The sequence below is a fragment of the Panthera uncia genome, chromosome B1 (assembly GCF_023721935.1).
Source record: "Panthera uncia isolate 11264 chromosome B1, Puncia_PCG_1.0, whole genome shotgun sequence".
Classification (NCBI taxonomy): Eukaryota; Metazoa; Chordata; class Mammalia; order Carnivora; family Felidae; genus Panthera; species Panthera uncia.
In genome coordinates, this window is record NC_064811.1 from 151,782,855 (window position 1) to 151,797,846 (window position 14,992).

The following is a 14,992-nucleotide window of genomic DNA, read 5'->3' on the forward strand; positions in this document are numbered from 1 at the left end:
GGCAGAGAAACGGATACACAGAATCCGAAGCAGGCTCCAGGCTCTGAGCTGTCAGCACAGAGCCCGACGCAGGGCTCGAACTCACGAACTGCGAGATCATGACCTGAGCCGAAGTCGGATGCTCAACCGACTGAACCACCCAGGCGCCCCAGAAACTGAGTATTTTAATCATCTGATTTGGCTAATTTAAGTCAATATAATGCAATTAGTCCTTAATAAGACAGAATCTCATTTGCTACATACATGATATCAAAAGGTACCATATCTAATTTGTTTTAAGGGCTGCCAACCATGATATGGTCAATTATATATTAAATAATAATAAATAAGGCTAATTATATATCATAAAAATATGGTTAATTAGCTATTAAATAATAAGGGGAAAACTCAATACAGAAGCACTGGTATGAGATAAATTCAGATAAAGGCTTAAATAAATTCTTGGGGCAATGCATCAGTAGTTTTAGACGGTATGGCCTCAGTGAATATTTGAAAGTTAGGCATTTTAAAATATTGACTATAAATAATGCTACTGATTTACATATAAAAACAAAGGACATAATCAGTTCCTTAACCTTATACTCAACCTGCGCTGCACTAAATATGTTTAACTCATGCGCCATATTATAATAGGTCATGCTTTGGTATGCCTTACCCTTAATGAATTATTCTTTAAATGTGCTAATGTTCTAATTACCAACACACTACAATCGGTTATTAGGCACATAAAAAGATACTGAACATCATTAGTCATTAGGGAAATGCAAGTCAAAATTATACTGAAATACTACTTCATCACAAACAATAGAATGGCTATAAATAAAAAATGAAAAACAAGTATTATCAAAGACATGGAGAAATTAGAACACTTATATACTGCTGGTGGCAATATAAAATGGTGCACCCTCTGTGGAAAAAAATATAGCAGTTCCTCAAAATGTTGGAGTTACCACACGATTTAGCTGTTCCAGTCCAATGTATATATCTAAGAGAAAGGAAATGTTCATACAAACACTTGTACATAAATTTTCACAGGAAAAAAAAATATAAAATAAAATAAAATAAAATAAATTTTCACAGGAGCATTATTCACAATAACCGAGAAGCAGAAATGACCCAAATGTCCACCAACAGAGAAATGGACCAACCAAATGCATATATACAAAAGGCAATACACTCACATGCTCAGATGGGTGAACCTTTTTTTTTTTTAATGTTTGTTTATTTTTGAGAGAGAGAGACACACAGACAGAACATAAGTGGGGGAGGGACAGAGAGAGAGGGACACAAAATCTGAAGCAGACTCCAGGCTGTCAGCACAAAGCCCGATACGGGGCTCAAACCCATGAACCACAAGATCATGACCTGAGCTGAAGTCGGATGCTTAACCAGTCGACTGAGCCACCCAGGCGCCCCCAGATGGGTGAACCTTTTAAAATCTATTAAGTGAAAGAAGCCGGTTACAAAATGGCACATGTTATATGGAACCATTTATTTTCGATATCCACAATAAGCAAATTTATAGAGGCACAGATAGATTAATAATTGCCTAGGGCTTAGAGAAGGTGGAGGAAAATGGGAAGTGATCACTAATGGGTACAGGGTTTCTTTCAGTGGTAATAAAAGATTTCTAAAAAGATCACAGTGATGGTTCCATAACTCTGTAAATATACTAAAAACTGTTGAATGATTACACTTAAATGAGTGAATTGTATGACTTATGAATTGTACTCAATAAACATTACCCAAAAATGAATTGCAAGAAAATGATCACAAGCTTGGATGTCACAATAAATGTCAAATTGCTTTAAAGTTGCTAAGGCCTACCCTCAATTTTTGTACTTACTTCACTGTGGACACATAATAAACTGCCCATGGGCCTGCATACTAGTCCATGACACACTTTGAATAACCCTGATGTACTCCATTCTCTTATCTGTAATGATCCTTCAACTGGGATATATAAACCCCGGTAAGAACTACTAAGATTCAAGAAAACTACATAGTTTAGTGATTGACTGGAAATTCTGGAGTCAGACAAACTTGCATTTGAATTCCAGTTCTGCCATTTACTTTCTAACATCATGATTTTGCTCTCCTTGATCTCAGTTTACTCCTATGTGATATGGAGAGGAGTACAACTTACATCGTCAAGTTATTAATGAGATAAAATCACATAAAGTGCTCAGCTAGTCTCTGGAACACAGTATGGATTCAAAAATGTCACGCATTTTGATCATAAGAACCACCTCCTCCTCCCTCTCTTTTTCCTCTTGGATCTTTGCTCCTAACCCCATCTTTCCCCAAATCTTTCAAGCCCCAGGATTCTGGCACCATTCCATTACCCTAACACATAGCAACATGTTGCTTCTGCCTGACTGGGAGCTATTCCTGCAAACACAAAAACCTCACATTTCCATTAGGGAACTATCTCTTGCCTCCACTCAGTCCATGTTTGTGGCTGGAGGATGATATAGTTTCAGCTCCAGGGCCAGGCAGATAACCCTGATCTAGCCAATCACAGAATCCATCTCCCTGCCCTCCCTCAAAGGGAGAGCCTATGGGAGATCACAGGCAACAAAGAGGAAAGCAAAACCTAGAGATGAAGAGAAATGGAGTTCTCCAACATCACCTAAGACCCAAAATCCAGCTATGTCTTGTCAGCCCTTACTACCTCTGAGTACTTATTATCAGCCAAGAAATTCATTTTGCTGCCTAATCCACCTTTGAGTTGGTTTTCTGTCACTTGCAAACAAAAGTGTTTCTTGATTAAAAAGTAGCTGCTCACCGAAACCCAAACATGATTTCATCATGGCGGAGGTGAGCATCATCATCAATAGACAGGATAGCCTCTGTCTCAATTTCATTCCAGGGCAAGAATCGGTTGTTCAAACTGTTCTTCTCAGTCCGGACCACCTGTAAGGAGGAAGGAAAAACACTAATGATCAATGCTGCATTATAGAATGCAAAACCAAAACTGCCTCTGGTCAAAGGAGACTGTGGCTAAATTTACTAAATAATCTTGCCAGGTTGCCTACCACTCATAAAACCCAGTACATGTCTTTCAGGAACAGAAACTGATCTTATAATTCAGCAAATGTATAAGGATTTCACATTTTAAGCTTTATTCATTTGCTAACTAATTTTCTTGTGAAACAAGTTAAAGCTGAGGATTATTTTACATAAACGATAAACAGTCTACAGAAATTAAAAATAACTCTCCCAAGAGAACACAAGGTGGCAGAGTAGAACTGAGATTATAATTCCCAGCTCTGAAATCCCCAGGCTTACTCATAAATTTTAAAGCCCAACTCAGAAATCCCTTGAGTTTGTGTCATTTCTGATGCCTAAAAAAGGAGAGCCCATCCAGTTGAGGTTAATTACCTCACCTTTGCAATTCCCACTGACTACACATACAGATGCTTTTTCTTTCAAGGGGTACCTAACTCAGCAAAATTAACAGCTGTGTTAACTTACAGCAAATCCCAATTCAAAGATTCTCTATCCAAAGTGACCCATATATGCAAAGCAGTATTTTCTTCATAAAACAAAGATTAGTGCCCAAACAGAATTACATTACAAAGAAAATGTTTTACTTAGACATCTTAGATAAGCACAGTTTACTAACAATGTAGGTGGTAGCTTTGTTATTCACCTTGCCCAATATGAAGATGACCATACTCAGTACTTTAATAGCTCATTTTATTTTTATTGTACCTATATCTAATTAATCCACCTAATGGGAAACTATCAATTTATTCTCAAAAACCAGAAACAAAGGGAACTTCCTGAGGAATCATCTTTTTAGAAAGACAGAGAGGGTCATCTTACTTTCAACAGAAACTTTTACTTGTACTGAGAATAAGCTCTACCTAGCTTGATGAATTGAATTATATCCATGGTCTAAAACTTCATGAATGCTTTCAAAGGTACTCCTGTGATCTCACAAATACTGTCTCCATAGCTTAAAATACTCTTTCTCCTCTTCTTCTACCAAAATCATTCTCTCCCTGGAGACCCAGCTCACATGCCTCCTGTCAACTTACACCCTTGTCAAAATTAATCACTTCTATGTTCTTTTTTTTTTTTAATTTTTTAAGGTTTTATTTATTTTTGAGACAAAGAGAGACAGAGCATGAACAGGGGAGGGGCAGAGAGAAAGGGAGACACAGAATCGGAAGCAGGCTCCAGGCTCTGAGCCATCAGCCCAGAGCCCGACGCGGGGCTCGAACTCACGGACCGCGAGATCGTGACCTGAGCTGAAGTCGGATGCTTAACCGACTGAGCCATCCAGGCGCCCCAATCACTTCTATGTTCTTAGAGCAGAGTCCTCATACTTCAACTAATGCATTCTAACATACTTAGAATCCAATTAGTTCAGAGATCAAAAGGCCTTACAGATCATATGGCCAACTCTCGCCTTGTACATGGACAAATGGCAAGTGGCAGAGCTAGACACTAATTGGTGCCTTCTAACTCCAAATCAGTCTTTTTCTGCTAAACTTACATTAAATTTATCAATCTCATCAAACCAAACATCACTTAGAATGTTTACTTTACTAAAGAGCTTTAAAAAGTCTTAAAAGACTTTGCCTCAGCCCCAGAGGTGTTCCTCCCAAGTCAAGACAAGAAAGGATCTATAATCTATAATCAGATTTGCTACTACAGAAAACAGATGTCAGAGCCAAGCAATAGACACAGAAATCCCCCTTGCCCTGCAGCACGTTTGGCCATATAAAAAGTCCCTGGAAGCAAGCCCAGGTCTCCCAAGCTCAGAGTCAGCAGTTGCAGAACAAAGCACTGAGGTCTGGGTTGCAGTAAAGATGAGCAGGGAGGGGGAGATGACCAACTACTCACCACAGTAGCTGCTGGGCTCCATCCCCAGGGAGCAGGGAAATGGTCAGAAGTAGCAGGAGCCAAATGCCAACCTCAGCAAACACAAAATGCCATCTATCTTAAGACACACCCAATTTCAGAGATGTTAAAATATAAAATAACGTCCACCTTAGAATCAATGCACTATGGCAGCTGTTTGCTCAACCACCCCCAACAAACCACTCTTGGTCATTCATTTTACTTTCCTAACACACCTAGCATCCACTTAATACAGAACTGCAATTCTGGCAGCTCAGGTGGACAAAGCTCCCCCTCAATTCTAGCAGCAAATACACACAGCTTAAAATGAAGAAAACATACTCAATTCTTGAATATTCAACTGTAGATTATCAGTTTTACAGGTTAGACACTAGGAAGATTATCTACAGCAAAATTAGCAATCCAAGAACACAGCACAGAACTTTAGTAAAGTGTAAGCCAAACACCACCAACACGGGCCTCCCCTAGGGCTCTCTTGAAACACAGGCCTACCCCAAGCCTACCAAGTCAGAAACCTGCAAAATCCCCAGGTGATTCCTATGCACATTAAATTTTGAGAGGGTTGGTAGAGGAAAAGCATGGTTTTGGAGTCCATCAAAAAAGACTGGGGGCGCCTAGATGGCTCATTTGGTTGAGTGTCCGACTCTCAGTTATGACCCTAGGGTCATGGGATCAAGGCCTGTGTCAGGCTCCAGACCAAGATATTCTCCCTCTCTCTCTCCCCCTCTCCCCCCCTCCCTCTCTCTCTCTCCCCCCCCCCCCCCCTCTGACCCTCTCATCAGCTCACACGCTCTCCTTCTAAAAAGGGGGAGGGGGGGAAAGAAAGAAAAGAAAATAGAGACAATTTTTTTTTTAAAAAGAAAAGCCTGAGTTCACATTCCCACTCCACCACTTACTTGTGCAAAGGTAAGTGAGGAACCTCTCTCCTAAATACAGCCCCATACTGTGTGCAAAAATGAAACTTATTCATCAGCCAAACGTGACCATCTTATAAACAACCTCATTCACTCTAAAAACAACACAAACTAAAATAGTCATGATTTGATGCCTAGAGCACATCCAAAATTTTTGTCCAATTTACAAAATAAACCAAATCAAGAGGACCTGCTTGTCTTCTGGAAGACTTAGAACTGATCTAATACCAAATGTGTTTTAGCCTAGATTTCACATCTGTATTTTTTAGCAAGTTTATTAAAGTCCAGTAAGAGGCAAGTCCATTACAAACAACTACTGTGGATTCCAGAAATATAGTATACATACTACCTTTGCTCATCCTGGCACAACCCCTCTGGGCTGGATGGCAGCAAGATTTTCAGGATTAGGGAACTGACGCAACAGCCATCAGAATGAAAGGAAAGATTTGAGGATTCACAGAAACACAGCATCATGAACTGCAGCAGCTTATTTCTGGTTGGCTCACAAACAATTGTGGTCAAAAAGTCTGCTTTAAGAATTTACAGCAGTGATTCTTAACTATGAGCAATTCTGCCCAAGAAACATATAAAACAATGACGCTGGACAGTCTTGGTTGTCATTAACTGGTAGTGGAACGGGGTGAGCTACTCATATCTAGTCAGCAGAGGCCAGGGATGCTGCTAAATACTACAAAGCACGGGACAACCACCCAGAGCAAAGAATTATCCAGCCCTACATGTCATTAGTGCCACTGAGGAGATACTCTGATTTAGAGTCAACATTCAGAAGACAGTACAGCACATACAGTTCATTATTTAAGAACAATTTACCTTTTCCTTACAACCAAAAGGAGATTTCTGCACTTACAGACATTGCAAATATAAACTAAAATTAACTAGGAGGAAAGAGTAAAAGCTTTCTTCTAACAGTTTTGCTTCAAAGTTATACTGCTTAATAGCTAGACAAAATTTTGCTCAGCAAACCTACTGTTATCAATTCTGGAACCAAAAACATAAGGACTAAAAAACTTAAATATCTGTAATGCAGACATCCATCAGATCAGCATTGGCATCTAAGATTTTTGAGAAACGGCAGATCGAAAAGGATAGAAATGAGTCAACCAGAGTAGTAAGTCATGTTGCTCATTTTTGTTGACATTGTTTTGTTTTGTTTTTAAAACTAAAAAACAGCTCCTGCTTCTTCAACACTGGCTATTTTCTCATGCCTAATGATTATACCTTGGTAACTCGTGGACATGAAAACTGACCCTCAAGTTACTAAGTCAATTATTGGTTATGACACTGACCAGAATGTACCGAGCAATGTGCCTGGCATACAGTAGGTGTTCAACACATCTTATAAATGAGCAAATAACCAAACGACTAGGAAATAAACCCTACTTTAGCCCTGTCCATTCTATTTTCAGAATATGGAATAAAGACTTGATAACTTTATGTATCAAAACTATAACATTCTACATACTAAAACCTCCTAGCATTTAATCTAGTATTCCAGAGCAAAACAATCCATCAACCTACAACTGCCAAGTCAGGAGCCATACACGCCAACATTCATTTTTTGTTTGTTTCATGAACAATGCTTCCTGGGGAAGCTACATGAGTTCTCCTGCTGACTAGTTCTACCATCATTCATAAAAGCCTAGACTTCCACTCACTGCACGTTTCTTCCCATCACAATGGAACAATACAGCAGTCATGGCCTGGAGTCCTACTGTATGCAAATGTATGCAAGTACATGCATGATCAAAAAATAATTAGTAACCTCACATAACATTTAAGTTGGTTCTTGAGGAATTCTGGAATTTATGAATGATAAAGAGCTACTACTCTACAAAGATCCTTTCTCCTAGTATGCTAATAAGGTATTTGGCTTCTAAATCCTGGCAGAAATCAGCAAATTCACATTAATTAGGAAAGTATCAATTTACATCATAAATATTTAATTAGCTATCATAAGTTAGATCCCCAATTAATAGATAGCCAATATCTCTTAATATGTAAGGGATGGAAATGTAAGTAGTTATTGCTATTAACAAGCAACAATCGAACATTTCTACAATTTGGTAAGTGACAGTTGCTGAAGTGCAGCAGAGGAATTTGGATTCAAATGGAAGAACTACCTAAATATGGAATCTTTTATAAAAGCAGCTCACAACTAGCCATAGGCAGGTCTTTGAAGTTGGGAAGCAAGAAAAATAGGGCATGAAGAAATTAAGTGTATGAACCCAAGTCATAAAGTAGACCAAGAACAGGGAACACAAAAAGGTAAAACATACTTGACAAGTAATAAAATTAGAAAATGTATGTGGAAAATATAAAGCACCATACAAACACATAATGCCACCTATTAAATTCAGCAATTTAAATACACTTAAAATGTTCTCCTTTCTCTCCTTAAAATTTTGCCTAGCCAAAGTCAACAGTCTCCAGTCTCAAACAACACATACACATGTGTGATACACTTCTGTAATGAATCCATTTCTGAAAATGAGCCTTATGTCAAGTCACCATACAGGCAATAAGGTAAACAGCAATTAGCTTTTGTCCTCCATCCTCCCCTTTCCTCTAACTTAAAAAAGTAACCCAGGACGCCTGGGGGGCTCAGTCAGTTGAGTTTCCGACTGCAGCTCAGGTCATGATCTCACACTTCACGGGTTCAAACCCCGTGCCGGGCTCTGTGCTGATGGCTCAGAGCCCGGAGCCTGCTTCAGATTCTGTGTCTCCCTCTCTCTCTGCCCCGACCCCGCTCTACTCTCTCAAAAATAGACATTAAAAATATATTTAAAAAATTTAAAAAGTTTTAAAAAGAAGTAACCCATCACAGAGCTCAGGAATTAAGAAAATGAGGTATAAAAGGAAGCTCATAGTCCTGTATACCTGCTTTTGAGACAAGGACCCATGTGAAACAGCTTGAGGTGACTAGGGTGGAGAGATAATCAACAGAGAGAGACCAAGCAGCATTAAAATATCTTGATTTTTCAAGGGACTCATTCATTCAATAAACATTAAGCAGTAGGGAAAGTTAGGTAATGAAAAGAAAGGGAAAGGAATAAGAAGGTGAACACAGTGAACTACTTTTCTATTTATAACTTACTTTAAATTTGGGTCTGATGCAGTATTAAAAAACAATTTAGGTTTTGATTTTAGGTTATATTTTAGGTTATGAGAGAAGTCTGTTTTAACTCATAAAAGAAGTTGTACATGATCCCTATAAAACTGTAGGTCAAATAGCATAGGTTAGAGGTTCACCATCAAATGAGAGAATGCAGGGGTGTCTGGGTGGCTCAGTCAGCTAAGTGTCCAACTCTTGATTTTGGCTCAGGTCGTAATTTCACGGGTTCTTGGTATGGAGCCCTGAGTCGGGCTCCACGCTGACAGTGCAAAGCCTGCTTGCAATTCTCTCTCTCCCTGGCTCTCTGCCCCTCCACCGCTCATGTGCCCACGCTCTCTTGCTTTCTCTCAAAATATATAAATAGTTTTTAAACAAGAGAATGCATATCAAGAGGACAACACAGTGCTGACCGAGCACATAGAAAATGCTCAAAACTTGTTAGCAATTATTATCACATAAGATTAATACAATCTCCTCCTATTTTACTTTGTAAACATTTTATTTATGCATGTAAGCTGTGCCTTTTCAAGAAATTTAGATTTGGTAAAAAAGAAAAACATGCACTGACCATGGTCAGAAGTCCTAAGACCTAAGTTCTAATTTGGGTATTAATTGGTTGAGTGACCCAAAACAAAATTCCCTCAGTCTCAGATTCCTTACTTTGAATTAGTAAAGAGTACAAATAGACTAAGAGGAGGAGACATTCCCTAAAGAATTGATTTGTAGCAATTAAGAAATCATTTATGCAACATGACTTTTCAGCAATTCCTTTATATTACACATTTATAATTTTTGCTATAATTTCTGATTTCTGGTAGCTCTGTTTTATAGAATTCTCCTTCACAGCCACGTAGCCTCTTCTCAAACAGAAAAACGAGAGCCATAGCTATAATCACCAAGTTAGTAAATAATGTCAAAGAAAAAAACCAGAGATGCTAAACCTAGTGAAGTCTACCAGACTTTGTACAATCTTAGACCTAGAAAAACTGGACAAGATTTTTCCTGTTAGTTTTGCTTAGAAATCACATTTTAGGAAAATATCATCTGATCTATTCATGTAACATATATATTACTTGCAGAGCCCAACTCAGGGCTTGACCTTACAACCCTAAGATCAAGACCTGAGCTAAAATCAACCAACTGAGCCACTGAGGCACCCCTCAAGTAATATTTCTTAAAGGAGAGTGGACACAGATAAAAAAACAATGTGTATCAACTTTATAAGGAATAGCCTTTATTATTATCTCTACTGTTGCCTGAGGTCTAGCCAGAAGTAAAGCCTTTAAGAGCCTGACTGGCAGAAGTCCAAGCCTGATTATTAATGACACTGAGTTCTCTTCTAGTCTTCCTTCTTGTTCCCTTAGTTGACCATGATGACTGACATGACAATAACTACTCTGGCATGACATTAGGTTTCCAAAATGGGGTTCTCCTTTTACAGTTTTACTATTAAGGGCTGGGAGGGAGGGAAAATGGCAGTGAAAAACAATCTCGTATCTCTCTATATAGTTCTCATTTGGAAAAATGGGCACATTCTGGTCTTAACACTTCCACAGAGACCTTGGATTCTAGTAGGGAGATGTGATATGCTTAGCCGACCCTCTCTACCACTGCTGCTCTGGTCCAAGTTTACAACACCCCTCACCTAGGCTCCTGCAATAATAGCCTCTGAACTGTTTCTTCTGCTCTTTTCCCCATAGTCCAACACATATTACCCTTTCCTCAAAACCCTCCAATGGCATCCTAACATACTTCTAATAAAATCTAGAATCCTTACCATGGCCAAGCATGCATGCATGCTTGGTACTATCTGTAAGCAGACTAATAAAAGATAAAAAGATTGAACTAACATTTGAGTTGCCACTCACTCAAGAGACGGAACTTGCCATTTGAGTCCAACCAAATAAACTGCTTGTGAAAACTAAAGTATCAATACTTCACAGAGAAATAAAACAAAATCCAGTCTTCACAATGTAATATTCACAATGTACAGAGTTTAATACAAAACTGTGCGATGTACCAAGAACCAGAAAAACATGACCTTCAAGAAAAAAGAAAAATCAATGAAAGCAAAACCCCAAATGTTGGAATCAGCAAAGGTGTTAAAGTAGCTATTATAACTATGCTCAATAAAATGTACTCAGAATGGAAAAAAAAAAGGGAGGAAATCTCATCAGGGAAATGGAAACTATTACTTTAAAAACATGGATATTCTGGAACTGGAAAATATAATATTTGCAATTTAAAATTGACTGGATGAGCTTAAGTGTAGAGATGACACAAAAGTTTGTGAACATGATGATAAATCAAGAGAAATTATCAAAATTGCAGAACAGAAAAAAAGATTAAAAAAAATGAATAGAGACACTAAGAACTGTGGGATGGAATCAAAATGTCTAATATTCACAGGGCATCTGGGTGGCTCAGTCGATTGAACATCTGACTCTTGATTTCAGTTCAGGTTATCATCTCATAATTCATGAGATCAAGCCCCACATCAGACTCTGCACCGACAGTGCAAAGCCTGCTTGGGATTCATTCATTCTCATTCTCATTCTCATTCTCATTCTCTCTCTCTCTCTCCCTCCCTCCCTCCCTCCCCTCTCTCCCTCCCTCCCTCCCTCCCTCTGCCTCTCCCCAGCATGCGTATGCATGCTCTCTCACTCTCTCAAAATAAATAAATATTTTTAAATGTCTAATATACATATAATGAAGCCCCCAAAGGAGAGGAGGAAAAGAATGGGGCAGAGAAATATACCTGAATAGATAATGACATAAAAATTTTCCAATATATGAAGAAAAAATAAATTGACAGATTTAAGAAGCTTAGTGAACCCCAGTCAGAACACAAATAGAAGAAAACCATGCCAAGGCATATCATACTCAAAGCACTGAAAACTAAATATAAAGTCTTGAAAGCAGCCAGAGGAAAAGAACATGTTCCATATAGGAAAACAAAAATTTGAAGACCACTGACATACCATCAGAAACAAGGGAGACCTGAAAACAGTGGAACATCTTTAAGACGCATGAAAGTGGTGGTCCCCAACCCAGTAGGGAGTTTTTCTCAAAGGACTAGCTTTCAAATCCTTTGACATAATACTTATTCCCCACACAGGGCACCTGGATGGCTGGGTCCATTGAGTGTCAGACTTGATTTTGGCTCAGGTCATGTTCTCACAGTTCCTGAGACTGAGCCCTACATCGGGCTCTGCACTCAGTGTGGAGCCTGCTTGAGATTCTCTCTCTCTCCCTCTGCCATTCTCTCCCACTTGCACTCCCTCTCTCTCTCTAAAATTTTAAAAAAAAATTAATACTACTCTCCACTTCCATTAGACATTCTTAGTTATTAAGCTCCCAGAGCTAATGAACCTGATTCAACTGTTTACAAAACAGGCAAGAGACAGAGCAGTCACCCACCACCACCACCTCTGTTCAGCAGCCCCGCCCCATTCTGACAAGTCAGCTACTTCAACTAGTGGCACTTGCCCCATCTCTCTGGGTGGAGTCTAGTCACCTTGCCCAGGCCCTTTCCCATTTGAACTGAAGAGAATTAAATCTTTTGGGGCAAGAGTGTCAAAGGATGGTGGTAAAGATCACATTTGCTTTAAGCCGGATCCAATGTAGTTTCCCCTTTGTCATCTAAATAATAGACAAGTATGAGGAATTTGACAAATCCCAGAAGGCACCCCTAAGACAATCCCTCTCTACTCAAAAACCTAGTGCTCAATACATTTCATAGCCCACAAATATTTACCATTTATGCCTAATGCTTAGGTGAGAACCTGAGCACAAGGGAAGCACAAATTGCCCCTCAATTTCTGAAATGATATGTGTGGGTTCCTAGATTAATTCAAATATGCTGATTTGAAATCATTTTCCCTTAAGGATTGGAATCTGACAGATTGCCTGGGAACCACCCTACTGCTAATTTTATAAAGACCCGTTAATGATAACATAATGAATTGGGTACATCTGCATCCTGGGTAGGAAAACTACTCTGCAACGTCTCATAACGGTGCCATTTCTCCACAGGGGAGAGAGAGAGCTGCGAGTCCCTCCTAGTATTGATACCTGGTAGTGTTGGCTCTGTGCCCAAGAGGTCAGCAATTCAACCACTGCCCCCCAAAAAACCTGCCTCTCTTAAACAGAAAGAACAGGCAAAATATTTAGAGAATACAGTGAATTCTCCAGCTTAAAAATGTTTCCTCTTTTTCAGAAGAACTAGGAAAAAAACTGGTATCATGAGTATGGGCAAGCTATTCAGAATGGCCCCCCATTTGGAAAGTTTCTGGCACTTTCCAACTAGGCATTGTATTATTGCAATGAGCTGCCCAGTAATCAAAGAGGAGTACTTATTTCCCACCAGAGCTAAAAGAGAGGATTAGTTCTGGTAAGTTCTCTAACTAATTTCAGTCATTGTTAACAGGGTGGCATCAGCTTCTCTACATCCCTATCAAATTCAAAGAAAACTCAGGAAAAAAGGAAAACCAAGGCTGCTTTATTATTCTATTTGAGCAGCATCCACCTTTCACAGAACAAACGCTTTTTTCTTTTTAATTTCAATGACATTTAAGAAGCTGTAACTGAGAAAGAAAAAAGTGAAATTTATTTGGAAAGAAATCTTATAAAGAAATCTCCCTATTTATAACACTTTTCTTAATATACAAGATAAATTCTGGGATCAAAAGTTTTTAGAACACTACACAGTCTCTGAAGAGCCTCAGAGTATAAATTCAACTAAATAAAAGAAAAGAAAAGATGAGCAGTGGTGGTAAGCACATAGCAGCAGTAATAAGAAAGACAATTTTAAAGATTTGTACAGGAGAAAGCAAGTAATAAGAGCTGTTATGCAGAGGATACAAGAAGCCTTTATCAGTGAAGTGAGTTAACCCTGTCCACAACATAGACAGATATCCATACTGCCTCCCATCTTCTTGGACATGAAAGGGTAAGTAGGAATCAAAAAATTATTAGGCACCTTTCTAGATTCCTTACTTGTATTATTTTATTTTTCTGTTTAACCCATAAGTCAAAGAAGTTAATTAACTCATCAAAGATCCAAAAGGACTACTTAATCCCAGGTCTATATTAATCCAAAACTCATACTGCCCTAACATTATACCATGCTGCTGCTTAGAAAATACTTCACATGAATTAGTTTCTTGATATAAATTTTCAAAACACTGGTCTAGTCCAAACATTCCCCTTCAGACAAGTTCTTCCTAAAAATTACACTAATTTTCTTAAGCAAGCTTTTGGCAATGGATGGCCCACCAGAACTTTTGCCTATCTTTGCTACCTTTTTCTGGAAAGTCTATGCCACGGGGTAAGTGGTTGGAACTTTGTTTGCTTATGACTTGCTCTAAGGCCTCACATTTAAGATAAATGGGTAATCTGCTAAGGCCAAATTTATGTCAGAAGGTGGATAAACAAAGTACTCAGAACTAAAGCCCTATTCTACATAACAGATTATTTTTCCTGTAAAATACAGCATCCAAGTCAACAGATAAAGTAAAGAATCTGAGAAAGAACCTGTAAGAGACCATAGAAAAGGTGCAGGATCTCCAACTCCCAAATATTTCAAACCCCCAACTCTAATCCTTCAAAAGACTTCTGTAATATCCTGATAAAGAAATGGGTCTTCCTGCTAAAACAGGGAGGTGATTAAAAATGCAGCTTCTGGAATCAGACACTAAAGCTCAGCTTGTCCTTTATTAATCATGACCTTGGGCAGAACAGTTAATCTCTCGAAGCCTTAGTTTCCATAGATATAAAGTGAAGAGACCATAATAATGTAAGTTCTATAAATCCTAAATTCTATAAACCCTGAAATCACAGGTGCTTACTAATAGCTCTGTCATCATCATTCTCATCAACATGTTTGTTATGACACAGAAAACATCAATGGGGTAACTGAAGGGCTTTTGTAAACCTTCATGAGGCCAGTATGGATTTCAGTTTTGGAGAGTCTTAGGAGATTTAGAGGAAGTGAGTAGCAGAAATGGAACTGGCAAGGCCTGAAAGGACTGAAAAAGAAGCAAGCAGAAATTCCATGGGGAAAGGAAAT

The 14,992-nt window shown here is 38.7% G+C and overlaps 1 protein-coding gene across 1 annotated transcript in view; it reads right to left on the reverse strand.

Moving 5' to 3' along the window:
- The window catches only part of EXTL3 (exostosin like glycosyltransferase 3), an 83,259-nt gene that overhangs the window by 19,998 nt on the left and 48,269 nt on the right, over nucleotides 1-14,992 (reverse strand). Inside the window, exon 4 of the mRNA XM_049632370.1 lies at nucleotides 2,789-2,916. Coding sequence (XP_049488327.1) covers nucleotides 2,789-2,916 — 128 coding nt within the window. The remainder of the gene's footprint in view (nucleotides 1-2,788; nucleotides 2,917-14,992) is intronic.